The sequence below is a fragment of the Cherax quadricarinatus genome, chromosome 39 (assembly GCF_038502225.1).
Source record: "Cherax quadricarinatus isolate ZL_2023a chromosome 39, ASM3850222v1, whole genome shotgun sequence".
Lineage (NCBI taxonomy): Eukaryota > Metazoa > Arthropoda > Malacostraca > Decapoda > Parastacidae > Cherax > Cherax quadricarinatus.
In genome coordinates, this window is record NC_091330.1 from 19,762,420 (window position 1) to 19,784,279 (window position 21,860).

Genomic DNA, 21,860 nt, shown 5'->3' on the forward strand with positions numbered 1-21,860 from the left:
GAGAATGGAAAAGGTACAGAAGACAGAGAGCTCAGGAAAATAAAGAGATTAGCCAAAGAGCCAGAAACGAATATGCACAGATAAAAAGGGAGGCTCAGCGACAATATGAAAATGACATAGCATCGAAAGTCAAGTCCAACCCAAAGCTGTTGTATAGCCACATCAGGAGGAAAACAACAGTCAAGGACCAGGTAATCAGACTGAGGGTGATGGGGAGTTCACAAGAAACGACCGAGAGGAATGTGAGGAGCTAAACACGAGATTTAAAGAAGTATTTACAGTGGAAACCAGTAGGACTCCAGGAAATCAGAACAGGGGGATACACCAACAAGTGTTGGATGAGGTACACATAACCAAGGAGGCCGTGAAGAAGCTGCTATGTGAACTTGACACCTCAAAGGCGGTGGGACCAGACAACTCTCCGTGGGTCCTTAGAGAGGGAGCAGAGATGCTGTGTGTGCCATTAACAAAGATCTTCAACACATCCATTGAAACTGGGCAACTCCCTGAGGTATGGAAGATGGCAAATGTAGTCCCAATTTTTAAAAAGGGAGACAGACATGAGGCACTAAACTACAGACCTGTATCACTAAAGTGTATAGTATGCAAAGTCATGGAGAAGATCATCAGGAGGAGAGTGGTGGAGCACCTGGAAAGAAACAAGTGTATAATTGACAACCAGCACGGTTTCAGTGAAGGAAAATCCTGTGACAGAAGACAAGAGAGAGAGGGGTGGATCGACTGCATTTTTTTGGATTGCAAGAAGGCCTTCGACACAGTTCCTCACAAGAGGTTACTGCAAAAGCTAGAGGATCAGGCACACAACAGGAAAGGCACTGCAATGGATCAGAGAACACCTGACAGGGAGGCAACAATGAGTCATGGTACGTGACGAGGTGTCAGAGTGGGCGCCTGTGACAAGCGGGGTTCCACAGGGGTCAGTCCTAGGACCTGTGCTGTTTCTGGTTTATGTGAATGACATAACGGAAGGCATAGACTCAGAAGTGTCCTTGTTTGCAGATGATGTGAAGTTAATGAGAAGAATCAAATCAGACAAGGATCAGGCAGGACTACGAAGAGACCTGGACAGGCTACAAGCCTGGTCCAGCAACTGGCTCCTTGACTTTAACCCTGCCAAATGCAAAGTCATGAAGATTGGGGAAGGGCAAAGAAGACCACAGACACAATATGGTCTAGATGGACAAAGACTGCAAGCCTCACTCAAGGAAAAAGATATGGGGGTGAGTATAACACCGAGCATATCCCCTGAGGCGCACATCAATCAGATAACTGCTGCAGCATACAGGCGTCTGGCAAACCTACGGATAGCGTTCCGATACCTCAGTAAGGAACCGTTCAAGACTCTGTATACCATTTACGTCAGGCCCTACTAGAGTATGCAGCACCAGTTTGGAATCCACACCTGGTCAAGCACGTCAAGAAATTAGAGAAAGTGCAAACATTTGCAACAAGACTAGTCCCAGAGCTAAGGGGAATGTCCTACGAAGAAAGGTTGAGGGAAATTGGCCTGACGACACTGGAGGACAGGAGGGTCAGGGGAGACATGATAACGACATATAAAATACTGCGCTGAATAGACAAGGTGGACAAAGACGGGATGTTCCAGAGATGGGACACAGAAACAAGAGGTCACAATTGGAAGTTGAAGACTCAGATGAATCAAAGGGATGTTAGGAAGTATTTCTTCAGTCATAGAGTAGTCAGGCCGTGGAATAGCCTAGAAAGTGAAGTAGTGGAGGTGGGAACCATACATAGTTTTAAGGCAAGGTATGATAAAGCTCATGGAGCAGGGAGAGAGAGGACCTAGTAGCAATCAGTGAAGAGGCGGGGCCAGGAGCTGAGTCTCGACCCCTGCAACCACAATTAGGTGCGTACACACACACACACAGGAGCTTGGACTCGACCCCTGCAACCTCAACTAGGTGAGTACATACACACACACACACACACACACACACACACACACACACACACACACACACACACACACACACACACACACTCAGGCCTAGTGTCAAATAGACATGTGCCTAGGACAAAATGGTAACTAACACACACACACACACACGTACACGTGATTTCAGCTATTCAAGACAAGCCACGGAGGATGGAAATCTTCAACTCAAGACCTTTCACATGTCTCCATGTGTCATCAGGAGCTAAGCAATATTGCAAGAAAGCAACAGGTGACTTGAAGGAAAGTTTCCTCAGAGTAAAGTATCGGGGTGATCCCAGCCAGTTCCAATTATTCCTCATCACCTTCTAACCATCTAACCCTGTTGGGTTGTAAGTTGTTAAAGCTAGTTGCAATCACTGACTGCAGTCACCTAACCTTATGTACCTGTACTGGTATAGTACCCTTATGCAGCTGTACCTAAATTGACTTACTATTATTGGTTATACAGTGGACCCCCGCATACCGCACGCATCGCATACCGTACAATCCGCATACCGCTCACTTTTTTCGCAAAAATTTTGCCTCGCATACCGCCCAAAAACCCGCTCACCGCTCTTCGTCCGAGACGCGTCCAATGTGCGGCCTGAGCCACGCTCACATGTTCCGCCGGTGGCATTGTTTACCAGCCAGCCTCCGCGGTAACATCCAAGCATACAATCGGAACATTTCGTATTATTACAGTGTTTTTGGTGATTTTTTCTGGAAAATAAGTGACCATGGGCCCCAAGAAAGCTTCTAGTGCCAACCCTACAGCAATAAGGGTGAGAATTACTATAGAGATGAAGAAAAAGATCATTGATAAGTATGAAAGTGGAGTGCGTGTCTCCGAGCTGGCCAGGTTGTATAATAAACCCCAATCAACCATCGCTACTATTGGTGGTACAGCTGCTGTACCACCGTCAGCTGCTGCTGCACTGTCAGCTGCTGCTGCACTGTCAGCTGCTGCTGCTGTTGTACCACCGTCAGCTGCTGCTGCTGCTGTAGTACCGTCTGCTGCTGCTGTAGCATCATCTGCTGCTGCTGTAGCATCGTCTGCTGCTGCTGTAGCATCGTCTGCTGCTGCTGTAGCATCGTCTGCTGCTGCTGTAGCATCGTCTGCTGCTGCTGTAGCATCGTCTGCTGCTGCTGTAGCATCGTCTGCTGCTGCTGTAGCATCGTCTGTTGCTGCTGTAGCATCGTCTGCTGCTGCTGTAGCATTGTCTGTTGCTGCTGTAGCATTGTCTGTTGCTGCTGTAGCATCGTCTGTTGCTGCTGTACCACCGTCAGCTGCTGCTGCTGCTGTAGCACCGTTGTTGGTGTGGCTTATTGAGAATACCAAGAAACAATTAACCCCAGAGGATTTGCCACCCAGGATAACCCAAAAAAGTCAGTGTCATCGAAGACTGTCTAACTTATTTCCATTGGGGTCCTTAATCTTGTCTCCCAGGATGCAACCCACACCAGTCGACTAACACCCAGGTGAACAGGGAAAAATGCCTGGAACTAGTGCTCATATTGGTGAATTTAAAGCCAGCAAAGGTTGGTTTGAGAGATTTAAGAATCGTAGTGGCATACACAGTGTGATAAGGCCTGTTCTGGAAGAAAATGCCAAACAGGACCTACAGTACTCAGGAGGAAAAGGCACTCCCAGGACACAGTGTCTCATCAGTCATTGCTGCATCTTCAATAAAGGTAAGTGTCATTTATTCTTCATTTAGTAGAGTAGTACATGCACAATATATATTGTGCATGTACTACTCTACTATTGTGCATGTATCCTTCTCTTTGTGTGTAGGAAAATGTATATTTCATGTGGTAAAATTTTTTTTTTCATACTTCTGGGTGTCTTGCACGGATTAATTTGATTTCCATTATTTCTTATGGGGAAAATTCATTCGCATACCGAACATTTCGCATAACAATCAGCCCTCTTGCACGGATTAAAGTCGCTATGCGGGGGTCCACTGTACTATATTATACCAATGGGCAGGACACGTTCTCTGGCAGGCTAAATGTACAGGATATGTGTGTGGAGAATGCTGGTCTAACATCACCAAACCCTCATGAGGCCCTGTGGCATAATGAGCAATCCTGAAATTTTTGTATAGAACTCTTCCTTAACCCTTTCAGGTCGAGAGGGTCGAAAATTTTTCGGAAAAAAAAAAATTTCTTGTGAAAAGATAATCTTTTCCTGATCATAATGACACCAAAAGTATGAAATTTGATGGAAAACTTATGGAATTATGCTGTCGCGAAGTTAGCGGTCTCAACAATGTTTACGCATCAGCAATTTCACCCACTTTGAGCCCTATTTTCGGCCAATTCCAGTACACTAGTCAACAAAAATCATAACTATTTCGCTAGAACTCCATTTTTTTTCTATCGAATGAGTACAAGAAACCACCCATTTACCGATTTCAACTATCCAATAAAGTGGTCAGAAATTAGCAATTTTGCCAATTTCACACAAATTTCAAAAGATGCCAATTTCCAAATAGGGTCCAGAATAAACAAGACAGACATTCCTGGCACTAAAATAACATTTCCTCTGTTCATTAGTCACATCCCCAGGCCCCTTTTACATTTCTTTTGCTTTCCACTTTGAATTTTTATTCTCACAAAAAATAAAAGATTTACTGCTATGCAGACTACTGCATTAGTGTAGAAATGGTATAAATAATATCAGTGCACTTGTGAAAGAATATTAGACTCACCAGTTGACGTTTATAGGACGCGTGGCATGATTTGTTTACTTTTGAACTTTGGCAAAAATCAAAGATTTCTGCTAATTTGAGCTCAATTTCAAGGTACTTTTCATTGTGAAACCAATCAAAATCATCTCAATTTCTGTAATATGTCTTCCATTCTATAAAATGAGACTAGGAAAACTAGAATACAATCATAAATACCATACAAAAATACAGTACAAAGTCGCTGTTTTAAACCAAAAACACGGTCAAAGTTTTTTTTTTCTCATTACGCACTGTGTGCTGCAGGATTTTTTTTATGCTGTGCACACTGACCACATAGACCCATTCTTTCATATGCAGGCCTACCAGCTTTCTCTTGCTAGATTTGAAGGCGCTAGAGTTTAGGAGCACTAGTACGTGAATAACCCTGGTGCATAAGCCATACTAGTACGTCAGAAACCCTGAAAGGGTTAAGGGTGAGAACAACAGACTTCACTAAATAGCTATTGAGTTTGTATAACCCATAACTTAAATTATACAAGGCATTCCTATTATGTTTCAATTAGTTTTAGGGGATTACAACCCAAGAGGGCTAGGCTGTTAGAAGGTCATAAGGAATAATTAGAAAATTCCTGAATAGTCAGTACATTAGGTCATAAAGAATAATCGGAATACTAAGGAAGATTCTTGAATAACCAATGAAAAATCATAATTATTGAAATTGAGGATATCTGAAGGCAGCATTTAACCCTTTGAGGGTTTTGGTCGTACTAGTACGTTTTACGCGTAGGGGTTTTTGACGTACTAGTACTCAAATTCTAGCGGCCTCAAATCTAGTGGGAGAAAGCTGGTAGGCCTTCATATGAAAGAATGGGTCTATGTGGTCAGTGTGCACAGTCTAAAAAAAATCCTGCAGCACACAGTGCATAATGAGAAAAAAAAAACTTTGACCATTTTTTTTTAATAAATCAGCGACTTTGCAGTATATTTTCGTATGGTATTTATTGTTGTATTCTAGTTTTCTTGGTCTCATTTTATAGAATGGAAGACATATTACAGAAATTGAGATGATTTTGACTGGTTTTACAATGAAAGGTGCCTTGAAATTGAGCTCAAAGTAGCAGAAATGTTCGATTTTTACCAAACTTCAAAAGTAAACAAATCGTGCCAAGCGTGCAATACACATCAACTGGTGAGTCTAATATTCTTTTACAAGTGCACCAATAATATTTATACCATTTTTTACACTAATGCAGTAGTCTGCATAACAGTAAATCTTATATTTTTTGTGAGAATAAAAATTCAAAGTGGAAAGCAAAAGAATATAAGAGGGGCCTTGAGACGTGACTAATGACTAGAGGAAATGTCATTTTAGTGCCAGGAATGTCTTTCTTGTTTATTCTGGACCCTATTCGGAAATTGGCATCTTTTGAAATTTGTGTGAAATTGGCAAAATTGCTAAATTCTGACCACTGTACTGGATAGTTGAATTTCTAAATGGGTGGTTTCTTGCACCCATTCGATAGAAAAAATGGAGTTCTAGCGAAATATGCATGTTTTTTGTCGACTAGTACAGTGAAATTGGCCGAAAATGGGGCTCAAAGTGGGCAAAATCGCCGATGCGTAAACATCGCCGAGACTGCTAACTTTGCGAGAGCATAATTCCGTAAGTTTTCTATCAAATTTTAAAGTTTTGGTGTCTTTATGATCAGGAAAAGATTCTCTATCTTTTCATAAGAGAAAATAATTTTTTTTTTTTTTAATTTGGCCGACCCTGAGAACGAGTTTAGGAGAGGGCCTGTCGACCCTCAAAGGGTTAAGATGGACATACAGAAGTTTAAGTTGACAATGAGAGCATTCAACTCTCTTATTAACTCTTTGACGGTCGCAAGCCCTTTTCTAAAACTGTCATTCTACGTCGAAAAACTTTTGGAAAAAGAAAAAAATTATTTTCTTCTTATGAAATGATAGATAATCTTTTGTCGATGGTAATGACACCAAAAGTACGAAATTTGATCGAAAACTTACGGAATTACACTCCCGCGAAGCAAGCGATCTGGGCGATATATACGCATCGGTGATTTCACCGATTTTGAGCCCTATTTTCGGCCAATTCCATTGTTCCAGTCGACCAAACTCATAGCTATTTCTTTAGAACTCCATTTTTCTATCAATTGAGTACAAGAAACCGCCCATTTAACGATTTGAACTACACAATAAAGTGGTCAGAAATTGGCAATTTGGCCAATTTCACGCAAATTAAAAAAGATGCCAATTTGAAAATAGGGTCCAGAATAAACAATGCAGACATTCTTGGACCTAAAATAACATATCCTCTGTTCCTTAGTCACGTCTCTTATATTACTCTTGCTTTTTATTTTGATTTTTTATTCACACAAAAAATAGAAGATTTACTGTTATGCAGACTACTGCATTATTGTAAAAATGGTATAAATAATATCAGTGCACTAGTGAAAGAATATCACACTCACCAGTTGATGTGTATTGGACGTGTGGTGTGATCTACTTTCTCTTGAACATTGGTAAAAATCAAACATTTCCACTATTTTGAGCTCAATTTCAAGGTCATTTTCATCGTGAAACTAATCAGAATCATCTCTATTTCTATAATATGTTTTCCACTCTATAAAATGAGACCAAGAAAACGAGAATACAACCATAAATACTATACAAAAATACACCTCAAAGTTGGCATTTTAATCCAAAAACACAGTCGGAGTTTTTTTTCTCATTATGCACTGTGTGCTTTAGGATTTTTTTATACAGTGCACACTGACCACACAGACCCATTCTCTCACATGTGGGCCTACCAGCTTTACGCTAGAATTATTGAGTATATATACGTCCGACAGAATGTAGGATTGCGGATGAGCAAGGTTTCAGAGTGGGAAGGGGATGTGTAGATCAAGTGTTTACATTGAAGCATATATGTGAACAGTACTTAGATAAAGGTAGGGAAGTTTTTATTGCATTTATGGATTTAGAAAAGGCATATGATAGAGTGGATAGGGGAGCAATGTGGCAGATGTTGCAAGTATATGGAATAGGTGGTAAGTTACTAAATGCTGTAAAGAGTTTTTATGAGGATAGTGAGGCTCAGGTTAGGGTGTGTAGAAGAGAGGGAGACTACTTCCTGGTAAAAGTAGGTCTTAGACAGGGATGTGTAATGTCACCATGGTTGTTTAATATATTTATAGATGGGGTTGTAAAAGAAGTAAATGCTAGGGTGTTCGGGAGAGGGGTGGGATTAAATTATGGGGAATCAAATTCAAAATGGGAATTAACACAGTTACTTTTTGCTGATGATACTGTGCTTATGGGAGATTCTAAAGAAAAATTGAAAAGGTTAGTGGATGAGTTTGGGAATGTGTGTAAAGGTAGAAAGTTGAAAGTGAACATAGAAAAGATTAAGGTGATGAGGGTATCAAATGATTTAGATAAAGAAAAATTGGATATCAAATTGGGAAGGAGGAGTATGGAAGAAGTATATGTTTTCAGATACTTGGGAGTTGACATGTCGGCGGATGGATTTATGAAGGATGAGGTTAATCATAGAATTGATGAGGGAAAAAAGGTGAGTGGTGCGTCGAGGTATATGTGGAGTCAAAAAACGTTATCTATGGAGGCAAAGAAGGGAATGTATGAAAGTATAGTAGTACAAACACTCTTATATGGGTGTGAAGCTTGGGTGGTAAATGCAGCAACGAGGAGACGGTTGGAGGCAGTGGAGATGTCCTGTCTAAGGGCAATGTGTGGTGTAAATATTATGCAGAAAATTCGGAGTGTGGAAATTAGGAAAAGGTGTGGAGTTAATAAAAGTATTAGTCAGAGGGCAGAAGAGGGGTTGTTGAGGTGGTTTGGTCATTTAGAGAGAATGGATCAAAGTAGAATGACATGGAAAGCATATAAATCTATAGGGGAAGGAAGGCGAGGTAGGGGTCGTCCTCGAAAGGGTTGGAGAGAGGGGGTAAAGGAGGTTTTGTGGGCAAGGGGCTTGGACTTCCAGCAAGCGTGCGTGAGTGTGTTAGATAGGAGTGAATGGAGACGAATGGTACTTGGGACCTGACGATCTGTTGGAGTGTGAGCAGGGTAATATTTAGTGAAGGGATTCAGGGAAACCGGTTATTTTCATATAGTCGGACTTGAGTCCTGGAAATGGGAAGTACAATGCCTGCACTTTAAAGGAAGGGTTTGGGATATTGGCAGTTTGGAGGGATATGTTGTGTATCTTTATACGTATATGCTTCTAAACTGTTGTATTCTGAGCACCTCTGCAAAAACAGTGATTATGTGTGAGTGTGGTGAAAGTGTTGTATGATGATGAAAGCATTTTCTTTTTGGGGATTTTCTTTCTTTTTTGGGTCACCCTGCCTCGGTGGGAGACGGCCAACTTGTTGAAAAGAAAAACAAAATATATACGTCCGAAACACTAGCTCATAAGACGTATATATATATGGCCGAAACAGTCAAAGGGGTAGTTACTGTATAAGATTTATATATATTTTCAGTGTTTTGTGTGTGTATTATTCATCAAGACAAGGTAATCTCTTAAGGCATATGACTTGTTGATGGTGATTAAATGTAACTTAAGGCTGGCTGTTACATTCCCTATTATTGTTTCCCAGTTTCTGTAAACCCAGAGGTCCCCTTCACCTACCATACCCTTCATGGAGGGGGGACAATGAGGGGACAGTTTCTGTCGGTGGACACTGCATGAGTCCTGACCATTCAGGTGCCCCATAGCTTGGTTGGTTGCACACTCAGCTCACACATTGAGTGTCCATGGCTTGATCCCCAGTATGGGTGGAAACACTGGGTGTGTTTCCTTACACCTGATGTTCCTTTTCACCTAGCAGCAAGTAGGTACCTGGGTGCTAACTGACTGGTGTGGGTCACATCCAGGGGCTTTCTATACAGTATGTCACTGATGTCAGCTAGGCCTGTATAAGTTGTATCATGTTACTGTAGAAATAAAAATTTTTATTATTATTATTATTATCATCTCTGAGAGGAACTGGCTGGCATCACCATGCTATCTCACAATGACGAAACTTCCCCTCAATCTCCCTGTTGATTTCCTTGTAACAATACATAGCTCTTCATGACACACAGAAAAAAGTGAAAGATCTTGAGCAGAAGATTTCCATTCCCTGTGGCTTGTCTTACGCATGTGCACACACACACACATGATGCACACACTCATGTATACACATGCACACACTCGGACACACATACAGAGACTACAAACCTCACTCAAGGAAAAAGATCTTGGGGCGAGTATAACACCAGGCACATCTCCTGAAGCGCACATCAACCAAATAACTGCTGCAGCATATGGGCGCCTAACAAATCTCAGAACAGCATTCTGACATCTTAATAAGGAATCGTTCAAGACCCTGTACACCGTGTATGTTAGGCCCATATTGGAGTATGCGGCACCAGTTCGGAACCCACACCTAGCCAAGCACGTAAAGAAACTAGAGAAAGTGCAAAGGTTTGCAACAAGACTAGTCCCAGAGCAAAGAGGTATGTCCTACAAGGAGAGGTTAAGGGAAATCAACCTGACGACACTGGAGGACAGGAGAGATAGGGGGGACATGATAACGACATACAAAATACTGGGAGGTATTGACAAGGTGGACAAAGATAGGATGTTCCAGAGATGGGACACAGCAACAAGGGGACACAGTTGGAAGTTGAAGATACAGATGAATCACAGGGATGTTAGGAAGTACTTCTTCAGCCACAGAGTAGTCAGGAAGTGCAATAGTTTGGGAAGCGATGTAGTGGAGGCAGCATCCACACATAGCTTTAAGCAGAGGTATAATAAAGCTCACGGTTCAGGGAGTGTGACCGAGTAGCGACCAGTGAAGAGGCGGGGCCAGGAGCTTGGACTCGACCCCTGCAACCTCAACTAGGTGAGTACAACTAGGCGAGTACATGCACATTAGGACGGGGACACACACACAGGACGAATGAAGCCAAACTACAAGAAAGGGGACTACACAGGAATGAGGAACTTCCTGAACGGGGTTCAGTGGGACAGAGAACTGGCAGGGAAGCCAGTTAATGAGATGATGGAATATATTATTTATTTATTATTTTTTATTATCACACCGGCCGATTCCCACCAAGGCAGGGTGGCCCGAAAAAGAAAAACTTTCACCATCATTCACTCCATCACTGTCTTGCCAGAAGGGTGCTTTACACTACAGTTTTTAAACTGCAACATTAACACCCCTCCTTCAGAGTGCAGGCACTGTACTTCCCATCTCCAGGACTCAAGTCCGGCCTGCCGGTTTCCCTGAATCCCTTCATAAATGTAGCAACAAAATGCAAGGAGGCTGAGGAGAGGTTTGTACCCAAGGGTAACAGGAATAATGAAAAAGCCAGGATGAGCCCATGGTTTACCCAAAGGTGCAGGGAGGCAAAAACCAAGTGTGCTAGGGAATGGAAGAAATATAGAAGGCAAAGGACCCAGGAGAATAAGGAGAGCAGTCGTAGAGCCAGAAACGAATATGCACAGATAAGAAGGGAGGCCCAAAGACAATATGAAAACGACATAGCAGCAAAAGCCAAATCTGACCCGAAACTGTTGTACAGCCACATCAGGAGGAAAACAACAGTCAAGGACCAGGTAATCAGGCTAAGGAAGGAAGGAGGAGAGACAACAAGAAATGACCGTGAAGTATGTGAGGAACTCAACAAGAGATTCAAAGAAGTGTTCACAGAGGAGACAGAAGGGGCTCCAGAAAGACGGAGAGGTGGGGCACACCACCATGTGCTGGACACAGTGCACACAACCTAGGAAGAAGTGAAGAGGCTTCTGAGTGAGCTAGATACCTCAAAGGCAATGGGGCCAGATAACATCTCCCCATGGGTATTGAGAGAGGAAGCAGAGGCGCTATGTGTACCCCTAACAACAATATTCAATACATCTATCGAAACAGGGAGATTGCCTGAGGCATGGAAGACAGCAAATGTAGTCCCAATCTTTAAAAAAGGAGACAGACATGAAGCATTAAACTAGAGACCAGTGTCACTGACATGTATAGTATGCAAAATCATGGAGAAGATTATCAGGAGTAGAGTGGTGGAACACCTAGAAAGGAACAATCTCATCAACAGCAGCCAACATGGTTTCAGGGATGGGAAATCCTGTGTCACAAACCTACTGGAGTTCTATGACATGGTGACAGCAGTAAGACAAGAGAGAGGGGTGGGTGGATTGCATTTTCTTGGACTGCAAGAAGGCGTTTGACACAGTTCCACACAAGAGATTGGTGCAAAAACTGGAGGACCAAGCAGGGGTAACAGGGAAGGCGTAACTACAATGGATCAGGGAATACTTGTCAGGAAGACAGCAGCGAGTCATGGTACGTGGCGAGGTGTCAGAGTGGGCACCTGTGACCAGCGGGGTCCCACAGGGGTCAGTCCTAGGACCAGTGCTGTTTCTGGTATTTGTGAACGACATGACGGAAGGAATAGACTCTGAGGTGTCCCTGTTTGCAGATGACGTGAAGTTGATGAGAAGAATTCACTCGATCGAAGACCAGGCAGAACTACAAAGGGATCTGGACAGGCTGCAGACCTGGTCCAGCAATTGGCTCCTGGAGTTCAATCCCACCAAGTGCAAAGTCATGAAGATTGGGGAAGGGCAAAGAAGACCGCAGACGGAGTACAGTCTAGGGGGCCAGAGACTACAAACCTCACTCAAGGAAAAAGATCTTGGGGTGAGTATAACACCAAGAACATCTCCTGAAGCGCACATCAACCAAATAACTGCTGCAGCATATGGGCGCCTAGCAAACCTCAGAACAGCATTCCGACATCTTAATAAGGAATCATTCAGGACCCTGTACACCATGTATGTTAGGCCCATATTGGAGTATGCGGCACCAGTTTGGAACCCACACCTAGCCAAGCACGTAAAGAAACTAGAGAAAGTGCAAAGGTTTGCAACAAGACTAGTCCCAGAGCTAAGAGGTATGTCCTACGAGGAGAGGTTAAGGGAAATCAACCTGACGACACTGGAGGACAGGAGAGATAGGGGGGACATGATAACGACATACAAAATACTGAGAGGAATTGACAAGGTGGACAAAGACAGGATGTTCCAGAGATTGGACACAGTAACAAGGGGACACAGTTGGAAGTTGAAGACACAGATGAATCACAGGGATGTTAGGAAGTATTTCTTCAGCCACAGAGTAGTCAGTAAGTGGAATAGTTTGGGAAGCGATGTAGTGGAGGCAGGATCCATACATAGCTTTAAGCAGAGGTATGATAAAGCTCACGGCTCAGGGAGAGTGACCTAGTAGCGATCAGTGAAGAGGCGGGGCCAGGAGCTCGGACTCGACCCCCGCAACCTCAACTAGGTGAGTACACCCCCACCCACACACCCAGAGGTCAGGCTACATATAATGTTACTGTCATCTCAAGGGCAGGCTATATACTACAATATTACTGTCGTCTGGAGGACAGGACACGCACAATACAATATTACTGTTGTCTGGATACATACAACCTGGTCATCTGGAGGGTAGGACACACACTAATACTGTTATCTGGAGAGCAGGATACATACACTAATACTACTGTCATCTGGAGGGTAAGATAAAGAATCTGGTAACCCAGATGGCAAAATACACACAATAATACTGTCACCTGGAGTGCAGAACATGCAATCTTGTCACCAAGAGAGCACACTAAGGACTGTGGACCCCCAGCATTCGATGGTATCAGTATACGTTAAATCCGGTATACGATACATTTTAACGCAAAAATTTTGCCTCACCACTCGTTAAAAAACCCGCCACACGTGATTCGTCCGGGATGTGTCCACATGTGGCCTGAACTGCCCCGTGAGTGCCAGCCAGTGTGCTCGCATCTAAGTATACATTCAGTACGTTCCATATTATCACAGTGTTTTTGGTGCTTGTTTCTGCAAAATAAGTCACCATTGGCCCCAAGAAAGCTTCTAGTGCCAACACTGTGGTAAAAAGGGTGAGAATTAGTATGGAAATTTAGAAAGATTTTGAAGGGTTTGGGGATAACCCTGAGAAGCCTATGCCAGTTGTGGAATCCATTGTGCCTACTTCAAAAATTAAGGAAATGTGTGCAAAGTGGGTTGAACTGCAAATCTTTATGGATGAAAAATCACCCTAACACAGCTATTGCTGGTGACTATTACAATGACAATGTTGTGGCCCATTTTAGACAAATCTTAAAGGAACGGGAGGTACAGACCTCTATGGACAGATTTGTTGTACGACAGAGGTCCAGTGACTTTCAAGCTGGTCCTAGTGGCATTAAAAGAAGGGAAGTAACCCCAGAAAAGGACTTGCTACCTCAAGTCCTAATGGAAGGGGATTCCCCTTCTAAACATTAACAACTTCGACACTCTCCCCTCCTCCCATCCCATCAATCATCACCAGATCTTCATTAAAGGTAAGTGTCATGTATTCTATTGTTAGTAGAGTACTACTAACTGTGCATTAAACTTAATATTTCATGTGGTAAAACTTTTTTTTCATAGTACTTTTGGGTGTCTTGCACGGATTAATTTGATTTCCATTATTTCTTATGGGGAAAATTAATTCGCCTTCCGATAATTTTGGCATATGTTGAGCTCTCAGGAACAGAGTAATATCGTATACCGGGGGTCCACTGTACTTGCAAAATACATACGTGCGTACATACATGTGTATGTGTGTGTGTGTGTGTGTGTGTGTGCGCGCGCGCGTATGCACGCGCACACGCACTTGCGTGTGCACATGCATGCGCGAGTGCACTCGCCTAGTTGTGGTTGCAGGGGTCGAGTCATACCTCCTGGCCCCACCTCTTCATTGGTTGCTACTGGGTCACTCTTCCTGGTCCATGCGCTTTAACATACCTCTTCTTAAAGCTATGTGTGGATCCTGCCTCCACTACCTCACTTCCCTGACTATTCCACTTCCCAACAACTCTCTGACTGAAGAAATATACTTCCTAAAGTCCCTGTGATTCATCTGAGTCTTCAACCTCCAACTGTGACCCCTTGTTGCAGTGTCCCATCTCTGGAACATCCTGTCTCTGTCCAACTTGTCGATTCGTCTCAGTATATATACGTTGTTATCATATCCCCCCCATCTCTCCTGTCTTCCAGTGTCGTCAAGTCGATTTCTCTTAGCCTCTCCTCGTAGGACATACCCATTAGCTCTGGGACTAGTCTTGTTGCAAACCTTTGCACTTTCTCTAGTTTCCTCACGTGATTGGCTAGGTGAGGGTTCCAAACTGGCACTGGGTCCAACATACACAGTGTCCAGGGTCCTGAATGACTCATTTAGATGTCAGAATGAGGTTCTTTGGTTTGCCAGGTGTCCGGATGCATATGTGTGCATGTGTACTCACCTATTTGTGGCTGCAGGAGTTGAGTCATAGCTCCTGGTCCAACCTCTTCACTGATTGCTACTAGGTCCTCTCTCTCCCTGCTCCATGAGCTTGGTCATACCTCGTCTTAGTTATGTATGGTTCCTGCCTCCACTACATCACTTGCCAGACTATTCCACTTCCTGACAATTCTATGACTGAAGAAATACTTCCTAACATCCCTTCGAGTCATCTGAATCTTTAACTTCCAATTGTGACCCCTTCTTTCTGTGTCCCCTCTCTGGAACATCCTGTCTCTGTCCACCTTATCTATTCCATGCAATATTTTGTGTCATTATCATGTCTCCCCTAACCCTAGTATCCTCCAGTGTCGTCAGGCAGATTTCCCTTAACCTCTCTCCATAGGACATTCCCCTTTAGCTCTGGAACTAGTCTTGTTGCAAACCTTTCTCTAATTTCCTGACGTACGTACATACATGCGTGCATGTGCGAGCCTATGTGAATAACCCTCACAATCATGAGATATAGTGTTAATACTGCACATTAATATTTCAGATTAATACAGTGGTACCTCTACTTGCAAGTTTAATCTGTTCCGTGACCCTGCTCGCATCTGGATTTCCTCATTTGCAGGGTCAATTTTCCTCATTTAAATTAACTGAAATGCAATTACTCCATTCCAGGCTCTCAGGAGGCACGACAAGATACTTCAATATTTCACTAATATCATCTATACGGCTTATTTATCTATCACAATTCATCTAGTATGACATAATAAACAATATTAATAACATAGAAAAATGATATATACACTAGACTATAATAACAGAAGATTATAACAATAGAAGATTTACTGTTATGCAGACTACTGCATTATTGTAATAATTGTATAAATAATGTCAACCCATTATTAGACTGGCCAGTTGGACACACACTGGACAATGATGTCATTTGTTTACTCTTGAACATCAGCAAAAATCAAACATTTCAGCTACTTTGAGCTCAATTTCAAGGTAGTTTTCATTGTGAAACTAATCAAAATCATATCTATTTCTGTAGTATATCTTCCATTCTATCAAATGAGACCAAATAAATGAGAATACAACCAAAAAAACAAAAAAAACATGAAAATACACTGCTAAGGGGCAGCTAATAGCTGAGAAGTGAACTCCGTTATTTATTAACTGATTTCTTTCGTTTGGTGTACATTAAGAAGCATCTTTCCATCATACATTGCCCAAGTTTCAATAAGATAGTCCAACAATCAAATGAGATCCAATTCCCTAGATCAAGAGCAAGAGCCCCTCACCAGTGTCAAGGAACCTCCCTTGAGGCCAGCTCACTTATGGAAATTTTACTCGCGTATGGAAGCAAAAAATTGACCGAGCAACTGCTCGTATTTGGAAAAACTTGCACATGCATTCGCTCGCAAGTGGAGGTTCCACTGTATTTCGAAAGTATCGACTCATATCAGCAACTTTATCATCAATACTAATACCACAAAAGACAGGTTGTCCTCTTAACCACAGACATCATGGCACTGTTGTAAAAACTGTCAAATGGGTGGATGTTGGCAGAGCCTTGAACATATGAAATATGACTGCTTTACATTAGCCACACTTAGTAAGTTTATTCAGGTACAGGTACACAAATACAGTTACATAAATTATCATACATAGCAGCATATGTGTAGATTACCTAGGATAACCCAAGAAAGTCAAAGTGACTTATGTATTTCTGTTGGGGTCCTTGTAATGGGTGCCCATTTGCTTTCTATCAACAACACTCAATGGGTGTACATTTCTGTTTGCATGGCAGACATTCTTTTATCACCTTTTATCTTACATTTATAGTTTTTCCATTGTAACTTAACCCAACCTAACCTAATTTACATATGTGCTGTAAAGCCTATTTAAAAAGAGTGTTATTAGGAAGATGGGTTGCAAAAAACATAGCCAATACCCACCAGTAATACAATGGCACACCCTTAGGCAGGATACCCACAATAATAGTCATCTGGAGGGCAGGAAACAATCTATTTACCTAGGGGGCAAGACACACAATCTAGTTGCCTAGGGGGCAGGACACACACAATCTGGTGACCTAAAGGACAGGACACACACAATCTGGTGACCTAGAGGACAGGACACACACACAATCTGGTGACCTAGAGGACAGGACACACACAATCTGGTGACCTAGAGGACAGGGCACACACACAATCTGGTGACCTATAGGACAGGGCACACACACAATCTGGTGGCCTAGAGGACAGGACACACACACAATCTGGTGGCCTAGAGGACAGGACACTCACGGTTCAGGGAGAGTGACCTAGTAGCGACTAGTGAAGAGGCGGGGCCAGGAGCTTGGACTCGACCCCTGCAGCCTAAACTAGGTGAGTACAACTAGGTGAGTACACACACAATCTGGTGACCTAGAGGACAGGACACACACATAATCTGGTGACCTAGAAAACAGGATGCACACAATCTGGTGACCTACAGGACACACACACAATCTGGTGACCTAGAGAACAGGATACACACAATCTGGTGACCTAGAGGACAGGACACACACAATCTGGTGACCTAGAGGACAGGACACACACAATCTGGTGACCTAGAGGACAGAGACACACACAATTTGGTGACCTAGAGGACAGGACACAATCTAGTGACCTAGAGGACAGGACACACAATCTGGTGACCTAGAGGACAGGACACACACAATCTGGTGACCTAGAGGACAGGACACACAATCTGGTGACCTAGAGGACAGGACACACACAATCTGGTGACCTAGAGGACAGGACACACACAATCTGGTGACCTAGAGGACAGGACACACAATCTGGTGACCTTGACGAGAGGACACACAATCTGGTGACCTTGAGGACAGGACACACAATCTGGGGACCTAGAGGAAAAGACACCCATAATAATACTGTCATCTGGAAGATAGAAAACAGAATATGGTGACCTAGAGGGCAGGACACACAATCTGGTGACCTTGACGAGAGGACACACAATCTGATGAACTAGAGGACAGGACACACAATCTGGTGACCTTGAGGACAGGACACACAATCTGGTGACCTTGAGGACAGGACACACAATCTGGTGACCTTGAGGACAGGACACACAATCTGGTGACCTTGAGGACAGGACACACAATCTGGTGACCTTGAGGTCAGGACACACAATCTGGTGACCTTGAGGACAGGACACACAATCTGGGGACCTAGAGGACAAGACACCCATAATAATACTGTCATCTGGAAGATAGAAAACAGAATATGGTGACCTAGAGGGCAGGACACATGCAACCTGATGACCTACAGGAAAGAACACATACAATGCAGTTAACTAGAAGGCAGGATACATATAATAATAGTTATCTTTAGGGCAGGACGCAATCTGGTCACCTAAAGGGAAGGACACATACAACCAGGTCAGCTGGAGAGCAAGATACATACAACAGTCACTTAGAAGGCAGGATTCAAACAATAATGCTGTCATGAGGAATGTAGGACACAGTCAAGTTGGTGAAGTAGAGGGTAGGGGGGGGACAATCTGGTCACCTAGATGGCAGGATACATACAATAATATTATCTGGAGAGCAGGATAGTCAAGCTGGTTACCTAGAGGGTATGATACACACCACCATATTATCATCTGGAAGGTAGGAGAGTCAAGTTAGTGAACTAGAAGTTAGGACACATACATTCTGGTCACCTAGAGGGTAAGATAAACACAATAATACTGTCATCTGGAGGGCAGGATACATACATCCTGTCCACCTGGATGGCAGGACACCCTCCACCTGGTGTGGTAGAGGAGAGGAGAGAGAGCAGGTGTCCACCTGGAGGGCAGACTAGCCACAACAAGAGCCACCTGGGCACCTAACACTGAGGTAGTTCACCTTGTAAACATCGCCGTAGGTGCCACTGCCAATACGCTGGATGAGCTCATACTCGTCTTGCGGGTTGCGGCGGCTTATATCTGAGGACAGGGCCGCAGCCGCAGCCCCGCCGCTGCCTGCCATCTTGCCTGGCCGCACCCACCACCTCCCGCAACACCACACACAAACTCACACAATATTGTCTTAAGCTCTGCTCGACCTTGCACAATTCCCTTGTTCAATTGACTGTTCCGCCGTTCAGGAACGGAGCTCCAGGGGGGAGGGGAGTGGTGGTACGTGGAACGGACCACCCCGGAGGGGAGGGGAGGCAGGAACGTGGAACGGATCTCTCTAAACAATGACCTAGATAATTTCAGGAAATGTATTATTTTTATTATTTCCCTTGACTTCCAGAGGGCTGTCTCGATGCTGGTTCTTGATCTGAGGAACTGGAGCTACTCTCCCTTTCCTCAGCTGGAAGAAAAACAGCAGCAAAAGCGAGTAACGAGAAAATTTATATTTAAAACTAAGCGCTAAACCCAAAAGGGTCATACAGCACAACCCATAGGATTATACAGCAAGACAGCGCCTGTGGAGATGTGGAAGGTATTCTGGCTTAATTCAGAGAACAAGCACAGATCTACTTCCCTAGATTCCCTTCACCAGCGTCAAGGAACCTTCCTTAACGGGTACACCATATAAAAATTAAATAACGATACGGCAACAGCAAAAAAAAAAAATGGATTATTGAAGCAGGAGGGTTAGTAACCCTAACCCAATAAACCTTTCGGAGAAAGAAACGTCATATTTCTTGATGTATCTTACCTAACCTAACCTCAAGGGAGGTTATTATTACAATCAAAACTAAGCTCTAAACCCACAAGTTAAATAAATTATTATTATAATCAAGGGGTAAGCGCTAAACCCAGAGGATTATACAGCGCCTGGGATGGGGGGGATATGGAAGGCATTCAGGCTTAATTCGGGTGAGAGACTGGTGCTATTTTTAATTTGTATTGTTATATTATTAGATTAAATCTAGTTGTACTATAGCTCATTCTAGCTCAAAACATAGACTCCACAAAAGTCATTATATTAGACCTTAGTGCAATTATTTGATTACCACTTTATTGTTCACCACAACTTATATTAGTCCCTTTTATATTATAATTTTATATTATAATTCTAACTTTAAAGAATTACCTTTAAAGTACTACCTACTATCATATTCCCAAGCTCCATTATTTGATCATCACTTTATTTGTTCACCACAAATTATTTTAGTCCCTTTTATATTGTCTCCTTTATTTTAGCTTTAAAAAACTACCTTAGCTCATTATTTTTACATTTGTTAAATAATTCAGGTGCTATTTTTTTTAGCTTTAGAATATTTACTTTATTTTTTACTTAATTCTAACTATAGATTCACTACAAATCTTATGATTACAAGCATTGATCCTGATACCAACCTCTTATTTAATGACTTAAATGATTCAAACAGTTACTGTAATTACTACACTGCAGAACAATCAAAGGCACTTCTCAGTGCCAACAACAACATAACTATCTTTAACTACAATATCAGATCTTTAAGCAAGCATTATGATGACCTCCTAGCATTACTAAATTCCTTGCATGCCAATATGTCCATCATTACACTAACTGAAACCTGGCTAAAGCCTGATACTACAGATGTCTATGCCATTCCTGGTTACACAGCCATACACAACTGTAGGCCAGACCAACAAGGGGGTGGCACTGCTATATACCACTCAGACCAACTAGAATGTATCACTAATACTTGCACAAGGGATGAACATGGGGAATATATAATAGCTAAATTCAAATCCAAATACCTACAAAAACCTCTCACAGTGATAAACATCTACAGAATTCCACAATCAAACATTAGCCAATTTAGTCAAAATCTAGGAAGTATGATAACTGATGCATACATGAACAAAGATCACTTACTACTCTCAGGTGACTTCAATATAAATCTCCTGCAAGACCAGGACCCACACGTTACTGAATTCACAAACACAATGAGTAACTGTATGTTACTACCAACAGTAAAAAAACCTACAAGAGTTACAGAGACTAGTGTTTCCCTACTTGACCACATCTGGACCAACACCATATCCCCTTTAAAATCAGGCATAATTACAGATAATACCACAGACCACTACCCTACTTTCCTCATAACAACTCTTGGTAAAATACCCCAAGACACTACTAAAGTCACCTTCAGACTTCACAATGAGGCAGCCATTAATAACTTCACAACAGCAGTAACAAACATTGACTGGCACACTGAGCTTGAAATCTATACAGATATTGACGAATATTTTAATAATTTTCTAAAAAAGACCCAATACCTTTATAACAAGCACTGCCCTAAAAAAACTAAACAGATGACAGCTAAGAGACTGAACAGTCCCTGGCTAACACCCAGCATTCTCAAATCCATAAATACAAAACACCAATGTGAAAAACAGTACAGAATGGGTCACATAACCAGAGACCAAACAAAACGTTACTCGTCAATCCTAACCAGCCTGATAAGAAGGGCAAAAAAATTGTATTATGAGAACAGATTATCCAACTTACGAGGTGATATAAAAAAGACCTGGAAGACCCTATCAGAAATTCTGGGAAAAAAAAAATATCACGACATAGCGAAATAAAATTAGCAAAATCAGATGAACCCCAACTCCCACCAACAGAAACAGACTCAATGATTTCTTCTCCACTATAGGTCAAAACCTTGCCAATAAAATCCCAAGCTCAGATACCCCACCAAATGACTACCTCACTGGCAACTACCCGAACACACTGTTCCTAGCTCCGACTAACCCATACGAAGTCTCCCTTATTATCAACGCACTGAAAAACAAGGCAGGAGATTTAAATACCTT

The 21,860-nt window shown here is 42.6% G+C and overlaps 1 protein-coding gene across 9 annotated transcripts in view; it reads right to left on the reverse strand.

Moving 5' to 3' along the window:
- Positions 1-19,202, reverse strand: part of hppy (MAP4K3-like protein hppy) — a 344,184-nt gene extending 324,982 nt beyond the window's left edge. For 3 of the 9 annotated variants that reach the window (XM_070092486.1, XM_070092487.1, XM_070092485.1), the window contains exon 1: positions 18,964-19,201. In XM_070092486.1, the coding sequence (XP_069948587.1) occupies positions 18,964-19,086 (123 nt within the window). In that variant the 5' untranslated portion in view covers positions 19,087-19,201. Of the gene's footprint in view, positions 1-18,963 lie in introns of all 9 variants that reach the window. The other 6 variants (XM_070092492.1, XM_070092490.1, XM_070092491.1 and 3 more) reach the window with 3 other exon arrangements.
- Between the last annotated feature and the right edge of the window lie 2,658 nt (positions 19,203-21,860).